Below are 10,848 nucleotides of genomic sequence, written 5' to 3'. Positions count from 1 at the left end.
CACCGTGTTGTACTCATTTAAGTTCAAGGTAAAAGGTTTATGTCTGTCATGCAGGGGTGTTACTGCTATGAATTTTCACCCTGTTGTAGTAGTTTAAGTTCAAGGTGAAAGGTTTATATCTGTCCTTCAGGGGGTTTACTGCTCTGAATTTTCACCCTGTTGTACTAGTTTAAGTTTAAGGTGAAAGGTTTATATCATTCCTTAAGGGGTGTTACTGCTCTGAATTTCCACCCTGTTGTACTAGTTTAAGTTCAAGGTGAAAGGTTTATATCTGTCCTTCAGGGGTGTTACTGCTTTGAATTTTTTTGTAGCTTGAGCAAATAACGACAAATTCGTCTGACATTTAAAGTGACTTTTCGTTGTATTTTTATCTTGGGAATGAAATTGAACCCTTGGTTTAAACTTCTCTAGGTCAAGCAAGATGCAAAATAAAGACGGTTTATTCTGTCACGAATGAAATTGTTAATTTGGTAATTGTTGGGTTTTTTTTCCAGCCGACTGGTACAACTTTTCTGTGCGCTCCTCTCGCACCCGGATGCAAATGGCGCTTTGATCGCCTCTTAATTTCATCTGAAGGCTGTTTTGTTTGCTCTTAATTCATAATCCTCCGGCTCTGAGCCTCTCCGTGTCGCGCTTTTTGTTTGCCGGCGGCTCCGGGAGAATCCGTCCGCACTTCATTAACCCCGAGCCGAGGACAATCCGCGCTAAAAGCCTTTTTTTCACATGCAAAAAGAAATCTCGGCGTCTCGGCCTTTCTGGCGAGAATCGCCCCTTTTCATCCATACTGATCCCGGACGCAGTGTAGGCCGCACCGTCTATATTAATGGCCGATCTTCGGGGTCTCTGCGCCCCGACTTTTTGTTTTTTGTGGTGGGGGGGTATGGAAGTATCCTGGGTACTGTAGGAATGGCAGTAACGCTGTTTTAATGGTTACTCGGCTGTGTGTGTGTGTGTGTGTGTGTGCGCGCGCGCGCGCGCGCGTAATAACAGGTGCAACGCGCGAGCTGCGGCGGGGGAGCGCGCGACCGCACCGCTTATCGACTTTCAATTAAAAGCCATTAAAGTCTTTTGTCTAACCTTTAATATCCCCCGCTTTAAAGTCGGCAGCGCTGACCAGCTGTCCTCACCCAGGTCCGGCCCACCCGACGGCGTCGCCCGGTCACCAGCTGTTGGCGCCTTTTGGCAGAGGAGCAGGGCGGCGACACTTCCAAACGGGATCATTTAGGGCGGCGACAATGACACACTTAGCCGCCCTATTAATATTTCATCCGGCCATTGTTTATGAAAAACGAATAAAATGACAGGACAAATAGAGGGGAGGCGTTGACCTACGTCATTAACTATTTTAACTCATTACTATTATTATTATTATTAGTTAAAAAGTATATTTTTAATTGCTGCGAATTATTTAAACGGGTGTGAGAGAAGGCGACGGCCGAATGAAAGATTTATCCCCGATAAATAAAGTATAGAAATCGGTTAATAAAACGTATTGCCGTGATTACATTTCTGTTATCGACAGAGCGTTAAGCTTTTTTTTTTCATCCCGGCTGACGGGTAAGCTGCACCCCAAAAAAAAGCTCCTCCGAAAGGTTATTAATCTCAAACTTAATAACTTTCTTTCTTTTTTTTTTAAGGGTTCGAAAGGCAAACGAAATCCGCCGTGCTAACCAAACACTGCGGGGTTCGAGCGAAGTGTCAGACAGGCGTGTTTTAAAACGATTCACAGCGACTAATAGAATTTCCCAGCAAGGTTCATTTCATTTCCACAACCCGAGCATCGAAATTACATTAACGTTAACACTTATTTCACGGAAAACGAGCCGTTTCTAACTATTTGGACAACTCGTCCAATTATTGATCTCTTAATCGACTGATTATTAGTGACTATCGATTACTGGCGTTTGAGCGACCCTGTTCCTACTGGCACGAATTACTGCGTCAAGTCTGCTGACGTCACTCGCAGATCATTTGGCAAAGAATCCATAATAATCGCAGCATGTAGTTTCGCGATATGATAAGATGCGCGGGGCCTAAAGGCGACAGCAAGGTCACCCGCCAGAATGGAACACACGCGTGGACACCTGAGTCGGCTTCGGTTCTTATGTAATGAAAGTTCTTTATTTGCACATTTAGAAAAGTATCTTGTCTTCACTCGATCTCCCGTTTGCAGGTTTTTTCTTTTAATTATTATTATTATTATTATTTTAATAACATAAAAAATCTGGCACAGGGAAAAACGGGGAAATACGAGAATCACTTCACAAAATGACCATTTCCAACAGACAGCTTCACCAAAAAGAGTTAAGATGATGGTTCCAGGGGTCCAAAAAAAAAAAAAAACAGAATAAAAGTGCACAATGCCTATTCCAGCAGCACCAATGACAAACGGGCAACACACTCACCATCGTCACCATCATCATCATCATCATCATCATCATCATTTTCATCAGACCCGTTGTTGTATTATAAAGGGGGTAAAATGCTCCATTCTGAAATATTATTTGTGCCTTTTAAACACTCATCACCTACGCAAATTTTAAAGTGGCCCATCAGCAGACGAGGTCCTCCGGTTTGGGGGGGTCTAGAAGCCAGGAGAACTTTCTAGAAAAACGCATCTCGGTTTGAGAAATAAAATAAATAAAAAAACGCGTCTGTCACGGAAGCTCAATTCAGCCCGAACTGTCTGCTTATCGAATTGGAGTCAATCTGATGCAAGTTCAGTCCCGTCGTCACCCAGAAATCCGCATCGCGCCCGCCACAGACGCTCGGATGGAAGAGGGGGTCGTGATAGAAACGCACACGAGGTGAGGAGAAAATATATTAAACCAAGATCTCGTCTTTAAATATAACACAAAATATTCTTATTTACAAATAGTTTTTTTTTAATCTGTACATATTCAAAAACTGTTTTTTTTTTGTTGTTTTGAGTTTTTTTTCCAAAAAGCCCCGTATGTAGGCAACCGTTCTTGTCTCGGGATATGAATGAGAAATTCAATGTAATGAACTGATAGAGGTCTTAAATTAATAATAATAACAATAATAATAATAATAATAATAATACAGTTAAATGGCCCAATACGACCTGTGCTCAGTTGACAGAGTTATTGCGCGTTCTTATCATTTTCACGTCGCCTCTTCATTTCAACGCTGATAAACCGCAGCGTAAATAAATATATGGGTGCATATTAAAATAAATATATGGACAGAATAAATAAATTGGTAAGAGTGCGCTTTAGCGGGATTTAAGTCCTGAAATTCCTCGTCCCGGTTCTGTCCGTCCACACTTGGAGAACCTGATTTGTTCTTGAGTCCCAAGCTGCCGGGTTTGGGGGGTCGCGGCTCATCGAGGCTGCGTGGTCCGCGGCAGCACCCCGGACAGCGGCGGGAGGGGCGGGGGGGGTTCGCTGCCCCCCTGCAGGCCGTGAAGGAGGATCCGGGGCACCAGCGGCCGCTGCAGGGCCGGCGGCGGGGCCGAGGGGCCCCGGTACAGGTACAGCGCCGCCCCGGGGTCCAGGTTGGACACCAGGCTCTGGGGGTAAAAGTAGGGCGACGGGAACATCCGCTGCAGGGCGGAATAGTTTCCGGCTTCCGCCAGGAGTTCGAGTCCGACGGCCGTCTGTCGTTTCCATTTCGTCCTTAGAAAAGCACCACAAAATATTACAGTCAATCGAAAACGTAAAACGGACCTAATGCGTTTTACAGTTAATCAGGGTGCTATTACTGTTTCCCTCCTGATGCCACAACCCAGCACGAGGAAGCTAATCATTTAATAACGTGCCTATGAATTAATATCTTTCCTTCCGGCTGATTATCCATGTTTGTGTAACGTGGACACGTGAAAAACCCACTCGCTGATAAATGATTCACTTTTTCATTTGAACGATTCTCTAAAGCAACAGCAAGCTGCCTCAATTATTCATAAAACGTACATGCGAGGGAAATGCATTATTAATGCTAAAGTGTGTTGTGTTATCACATCCATGCGGTGGCTGCCGCTGAGCTGCGCAACTTTTAGCTGGTATAAATTCACCCGGGCCGTAATATACTGTTATACGCTGTTAAAAACGCCGAATTAAGTTGCTTGCTGGTTTATGTGTTGATGTATGTTCAAAAATATAAGTATAATGTGGCGAAATGCACATGCGCGTGAACAAATGTCGCTTATTTATTACGGTTTATGAGTTCATGTTCTTTAACTGTTGATTCCAGGACAGATTCGGACACCGAATAAATAAATAAATAAATAAATAAATAACTATGTGTGTGTGTGTGTGTGTATCATATATATGCGTATATGTTAATAATATAAAGTGATCTGTGGTCCTGGTGTGTGTGTTTGTGTACACACACACACACACACACACACCATTTATATACCATACCATGGTATACCATGCCATACCATTTATATATACATATACATATTTACATATAAAGTATGAAAATAATATAAACCGACCTGCGGTTCTGGTACCACGTCTTGACCTGCGTGTCGGTGAGGTTGAGCGACGCCGCCAGCTCCATGCGGTCCTGCACGCTCAGGTACTTCTGGCGCTCGAAGCTGCGCTCCAGCTGGGCGAGCTGGTGGTCGGTGAAGGCGGTGCGGGCTTTCCGGGGCTTCTTCAGCCGCACCTGCGGGCTGTCCCGGCTGCTGGAGATCTCCCGGTCCCCCTCTTCCTTCACTGTCGGGAGAGGGAGAGAGAGGGTTCAGCCCGGTGCCCGGCTTCGTCCCCAAAACGACTATGGTTTTTGTAATATGAATGTGAAAGGACAGTAAATATTTTTTCTTAATTTCTTTCTTTTTTTTTGTGATGAGTTATTGTTGTATTTACTCTGCAATACGGAACGATCAGAATCGCACATTAAATATATTTTCTATTTGGAAAAATTACATAACAAAAAAAAAAGTGAAATTTGGGTGAAACGAATGTTTATTCGGAATATTTTTGAATAGCCCATCGATTTGCTAAAAATAAAATAAGTGTAACAATTTAGATTTGATAATTGTGATCTGTTTCGGTGGAACTTCATATTCTACTTTTCGCAGAAATGAGCTAGTTATATCGATTTCTTTCTTTCTTTCTTTCGTTCATTCATTCTTTCTTTCTGTCTTCTTTTGCTAATCCGTGCGGGTAAAAAACATATATTCTCTCTGAAATAGAGGAAGGGGAGGGGGGGCTCGAAGCCAGAGCTCTTGCCAGTTGAATAGTTGGGTCGCACAATAATCCGCCTAATTGAGCCACGAGGGGATGGGAAGCTTTTCGGCCGAGACGGGCGGAAGTTCGCGATGCGCGGATAAGAGGGAAATAAAGAGCGGCCGCTCCGATCAGAAGCATCATCTATCACAGTTTTATTAGTATTATAGATAGATAGATAGATAGATAGATAGATAGATAGATAGATAGATAGATAGATAGATGACCTTGTGAGGTGCAGAGAGAGGGAATGAAATACCGCGTGATCTCTCCAAATCTCTTCCAAACGTTGAATAAACGCGGGGAAATAAATGGCGCCAATAATCGACCCATTCATTAGCCTACTGGCCCTGCCTCGTTAAATTGCGGCGTGCGCGCGCCAGGTGTGTGTGTGTGTGTGTGTGTGTGTGTGTGTTACATGCTCATCTTTGATGGCATGTGACTGGAGGCGACCTCTCCTCTTTTCATCCCTCCTTATTTTGACGGCGAAGAGCGCAGCTTCGCTCTCATTTTCATCAATAAGCAAACGTTCGTTAATAAGAACTCGTTCATCAAAGTCATCACGATTAAAGGTGCTGGACCCGAGGGGAGGGGGGGGGGCAGTTTATAATATTTTTTTAATAGCATTTTCAGACGGTCCCCCTCAAAATTTCAACAGCACACCTCGATACCGTTGCCAGAACAAGCACTAAAACTAAACCAAACGAGCACCATAACCCCGTAATCTCGGCGTAATAGAGCCTTCGTGTCCGCGCGCGTGGCTATTTTCGCTTTCTAAGAACGTGGTGTATTTTTGATTTTCTGAATGAACTGTAAATTATTGGCCCAGAATAACCCACGTACAGTAAAAAATGAGTGATTCTTTTTTTTGTTCACCTTTGTACTCGCTGTCCGAGGACGAGTTGCTGTGGATCTTGTCGATGAAGATCTCGTCGGCGATCTTGGACGCCAGCCTGCCCGGCTCCTGCGTGGGCTGCCCGTTGCTGGAGTAGGGCGCGCACGCCGCCAGCGGCTTGCAGTCGGCCAGGATGTCGCGGATCAGGAAGGACGAGGTGACGGTGCGCGGCTGGCCGGCCTGGAGGTGCGGCGGCAGGCCGGCCCTCGGGGCGGCCTCGTCGGCGCACTCCCGCCGCGGCGAGGGCGGGGAGGAGCAGGCGCTCTCCAGGTCGGAGCGCGGGCTGAACTCCAGCGGGGAGCGGCATTCCCCCGCCACGCTGTCCCCTCTGGAGGGGACCGGGCTTCCGGGCCGGCGGGAGAGCAGGGAGTCGATCCCGAAGCTGGAGCCGTTGCTGGACGCCTCCATCGTGCCGAGCCCGGGGCTCAAACTCTCATTGGGATGCGGCGGGAAAGTTTCACTGGAATCGCGGAGGGAGGAAGGGGAATTGGACCGGAGTATCCAGGAGGTGGGGACGGGAAAAAATCATCGAAGACCAGCAAAATCGACCCGTGCTCTCGTTTTTTTTTTTGTTTTTTTTTGGTCTTCTTCGGTCTTCAGAAAGAAGAAGGAGGGTCTCCCCTGCCAAAAAAAAAAAAATCTTTTTTTAAAAACGCTCACTTTCTGGATCCCACCGCCGTTCCAGCTCCGGTCGTCCTCGGGTCCAGTTCAGCACCGCGGACAGCGCAGTTACCGGGCGGGATCGACACTGGATCCGCCGGGCTGGAGAGGGGGAGCAAGAGAGAGAGAGAGAGAGAGAGAGAGAGTGAGAGAGAGAAAGAGAGGAGGGAAGAAACGAGTTGCGGCAGAATCGAGGTAATTCGGGTTAAACAGACACATCGGGGGAAGTTAATCTCGGGGAAAAAAAGGGGGCTAAACATGAAGTTGTGGAAAAGTGACTTGCTATAGGTTTTAAGGGCGTCTCATCCACGTGAGTCCCCAGCGACCCGCTCCCATTGGCTGAGGGCTGCTTTTTGGGGAGGGGTGGGGGGGTGTCGCCCGCCCTCCCCCCCAACCTCCCACGCCCCCGACCCGTCTCCTCTCTCGTCCCTCCGATTAAAAAGAGACGCGGGATTCGTTAGGTGGCTCGGGTCCGAGTGTTTATGGGCAATTTTCACACTGTTTGCGTTCATTACGTCACTGATGAGGCTGATAATGGGCTTCATCTCCGACGCCGGGAGGTCTGCTCTCGTCGCGCAGTCGCCTCCTCTGGTGCCTTCCTTTCTTCATTTCGGGCGCAATAAGAAGAAATCAAAATGCGAAAATAAATTGTGGATTGAATTATAATGCTAATAATAATGTTCGTATTTAAAAATAGCGTTGCTGCTAATAATGTTAATATTACTAAAAAACAACCATATTAACTATAATAGCAAAACTGCACAAAAACAACAATAATAGTAATAATTATTGTTGATTATTGTTTGAAATAATAGATCCAGATTTATCCAGATTGTTGTGTGGTTTGTCTGTAGTAATTCTATACATTTATAATGAAGTTTTACGAACCGCTTTTTTTTAACCATGGTAACGTGGTAAAGAACGACCTCGACGAGAAGTGCAGGTATCGGTTTGTAAACGACGGGGACCTGCCTCGGGAAGCGCGCGGAGGACTATTACGCGATTACGCGGCGATCATGTCGCGTAATAGTCGGGCGGTAATGGATTCCGCGCTAATGGGCTATAATGGGAGCGCAGCGTTTTCTGACGTCAGGCGGCGTCGCCGTTGTCCTGCCTCTCACGTCTCTCTCCGGGACGTTCCCCGATGACCCCCCCTCCCCCCCTCCCTCCCTCCTTCCCCGACGGGGCGCGATAATCGAGCCCGAACCCCCACCCACCCACCCCCGCCGTCACTGCACCAGATTGGAGACGCTACTCGGCCGCAGACACCGGCAGGTTAGTGAATCCGCTCCCCGCTCCCGGGGGACCTCGACACGGCTGCAAGCTGTCACGACGGGGCGGGGACAGGGACGGTGACAGTGAGGGATGCGCGCACACTTCACTTTTTTTTTCCACTTCGGAAATCTTATATGGGAGGGAGGCTGCCCCCTTCATCCGTTTTTTTTAATTCTGGAGTTTCCAGTGTCCCGTTCCCGGCTCTTTAATCTCCAGCATTTCCTCTTTTATGTAGGAAGTTTCCTGGCTCTCACAGATACTATAGACATTTACACCCCTCCAATGAATCTTCTTAACCTCCTCTCTCCTTCTACCACACGTGTGTTGTCATCCTGAACTGTGACACGGTGATGCACTGTGAGCGACGTGACTGTCATCTCAGGAACGTGTTGGTCAGCTCGTGTCGTCGGTTACTGAAGCTGAAGGAGAAATTAGAAGGATCTGGACGACTTGTACGGCTGGACCCCATCTTCCTCTCCACGGGCAGCGGGTCTTGTGTGCACAGTGGACGGCAGAAATGATGAGGAGAAGTAGGCCCGAGCATTCCGGTCCCCGTTTTTTCCCGTTCAGGACGGGGCTGTGGGGCAGTGGGAGAATGTGACCCGGTTGGTTTTTACATCCGAGGACCACGTGGCACCAGGATGCACAATGGGAAGGAGGCTAGAAGGTGTCTTGCACCGCCTACTTGAAGATTGTTGCGGACCACCCACATCCCCTTCGTCAAGGCCGGTTAGCTCAGCTGGTTAGAGCGTGGCACTAATAACGCCAAGGTCGCGGGTCCGACCCCCATACTGGCCACAATTTTGGGGCAGTGGTGGCCTATAGCGGTTAAGGAAGCAGCCCCGTAATCAGAAGGTTTCCAGTCCGCCAAGGTGGCACTGAGCAAAGCACCGTCCCCACACACTGCTCCCCGGGCGCCTGTCATGGTTGCCCACTGCTCACCAAGGGTGATGGTTAAAAGCAGAGGAAACATTTCACTGTGTGCACCGTATGCTGTGTATCACAATGACAATCACTTCATTTTCGCGATGGCACCGCTCTCTTTCGGCAGGATAATATACCTGGTCACATTCCAAAATAAAGAACAAAAAAATGTTCAGGGAGCTCTGAGAGACCCGACAAGGAGATGTTGAGATGTTGGGTCGATCTCCTACGCGTGAACGTCTATGTTCCCAAACCCACCCCCCACGTGGTGACATTCTTTTCCTCTTCTGTGAGCGTCCCTGGTCACTTGGGCCATTCAGGATCCAGGCACCCCGAGTTTACTCCGTCGCAGCTCATCTGCTGCATCTGGGTCAGTTCTCCGCCGTGATTAATGTTGTGCCCGCGCCTCGCGCTCCCGCCTCGGTTTTTTTTTTTTTTTTTTACGCCGAAGCATAACATTTTCGAGCGCGCGCCACCCAATTAAATCCCGTAATAAATTGGCGCCGCGGTGAGTTATACGGGGGGGGTGGGGGGCGTCTTTTCTTTCATCTTGTGTGTGTGTGTGGGTGTGTTTGTTGTTTAGAGGGTGTTTATTGGCGTGTTCCTCTCCCGATATCTGTCACTCGGGCGCGCGCGAGCAAACTGAGACATCAGAGGCGCGCGCGGGGACGCGCGCTCACGCACGCGCGCGCCCAGCTCCGCCCCGCCCCCCGCGCGCGCGCGCGTTCCTGTTTGTTTATCCTGTTTATCTGTTGTACCGAATAGACGCTACCGATTTGTTTCGTGAAAGAAAGAATAAAGAATAGAGCGCCTCGTCTCGGGATAAACTTTGGCACCCGTGTCTTTCTGAAACTCTGGGCCACAAGCGCGCGTTTGTGTCAAATGAGAGAGAGAGAGAGAGAGAGAGAGAGAGAGAGAGAGAGAGAGAGAAGAAAGGGGAATACAGTTCCAACCGAGGGAGCGAGAAGATGGCTTAAGACAACAAACAAACTGTAAAAAAAAAGAAGAAGAAGAAGAAGGAGAGGAAGAAGAAGACGGGTGCGACCCAGACCAGTCAGCGATGCAAATGCTGCACCTTAAATCCATCAGGTTCGGGACTTAACGGAAAATAATGAGCCGCGTTGAATCTTTTATGAGCTTAAAACTCACATTTCCCAGTCAGCTGTCACACAAGAAAGACGCCGGCACACGCCTGCGTCAGGTAGCAACCTTCATCACCTCATTAATCCTGACAGGCCGCGGACCAGCCGGCCTCACCGGTGCCGCACGCCAGCCCGCTCCGTGTCAGTAATTTGCAGCCGAGACATTCCTACCAGGGAGAGAGAGGGGCTGGGAAATTACAAGGCGGGGTAGAGTCTGTGTGTGTGTGTGTGTGTGTGTGAGAGAGAGAGAGAGAGAGAGAGAGAGAAGGAAGGCTGTGGTTGTGTGTGAGGGCCGTGTTGGGGTGTCGGGGTGGGGGACCGCGGGGTCTTGAGGGAGAACCGGGAGAGCTGGCCTGCGCTGCAGGAGTCTGATTCCGTCCTAATTGGAAGCATTGGGCATTGTCAACTGAGGATTTTCTCCTGTTCACTGACAGGTCCGACCGTCAGGATGATAGCCCACTTGTCAGCGCAAAGACCAATAAAAACAAACCACTTTTGATTTAATTGGAAGCCCGGCCATTGAGGAGCAGCAGCCAGTGGGTGGGTGTTTGAGAGAGGTTGTGGATTGCTTCGGGGGAATCTGTGTGTGTGTGTGTGTGTGTGTGTGTAGATATTTGAGTAGGAAATCATCACTGAGTGATCTGGGCAGGAGTGGTGCAGGATGCTCTCCCGTGGTGCTATGCTTCCAAGTACACACACGCACACACACTTCACCTCCTGGGGGACGCATGGGACAGAAGGGACTGAATCCGAC

General features: G+C 48.5%; 1 protein-coding gene and 1 non-coding gene across 2 annotated transcripts; one reads left to right on the top strand and one right to left on the bottom strand.

Annotated features, from left to right (window-relative positions):
• Nucleotides 1-2,867: 2,867 nt before the first annotated feature.
• On the bottom strand, nucleotides 2,868-7,868 carry barhl1b (BarH-like homeobox 1b). The gene is made up of 5 exons (XM_028973210.1): nucleotides 7,642-7,868; nucleotides 7,269-7,356; nucleotides 6,075-6,855; nucleotides 4,463-4,685; nucleotides 2,868-3,638 (listed from the first exon to the last, which is right to left on the bottom strand). The coding sequence occupies exons 3-5, from the start codon at nucleotides 6,499-6,501 to the stop codon at nucleotides 3,344-3,346; spliced, it is 945 nt and encodes a 314-aa protein (XP_028829043.1). The 5' UTR covers nucleotides 6,502-6,855; nucleotides 7,269-7,356; nucleotides 7,642-7,868; the 3' UTR covers nucleotides 2,868-3,343.
• An 884-nt stretch (nucleotides 7,869-8,752) lies between these two features.
• On the top strand, nucleotides 8,753-8,826 carry trnai-aau (transfer RNA isoleucine (anticodon AAU)). The gene has a single exon. It is a non-coding gene; the product is annotated as a tRNA-Ile (tRNA).
• Nucleotides 8,827-10,848: the final 2,022 nt, after the last annotated feature.

This window comes from Denticeps clupeoides, chromosome 3, assembly GCF_900700375.1.
Source record: "Denticeps clupeoides chromosome 3, fDenClu1.1, whole genome shotgun sequence".
NCBI classification, from domain to species: Eukaryota; Metazoa; Chordata; class Actinopteri; order Clupeiformes; family Denticipitidae; genus Denticeps; species Denticeps clupeoides.
Note: the sequence above shows the minus strand (reverse complement) of the source record. Positions and strands in the feature narration are given on the sequence as shown.

Bases quoted from the DNA above. Each gene is read 5' to 3' on its own strand.
- barhl1b (XM_028973210.1), bottom strand. From the start codon at position 6,501: ATGGAGGCGTCCAGCAACGGCTCCAGCTTCGGGATCGACTCCCTGCTC. The intron at 4,686-6,074 runs GTGAACAAAAAA...CTCTCCCGACAG, and splicing joins CTCGGACAGCGAGTACAAAG to TGAAGGAAGAGGGGGACCGG. The intron at 3,639-4,462 runs GTCGGTTTATAT...TGCTTTTCTAAG, and splicing joins ACGTGGTACCAGAACCGCAG to GACGAAATGGAAACGACAGA.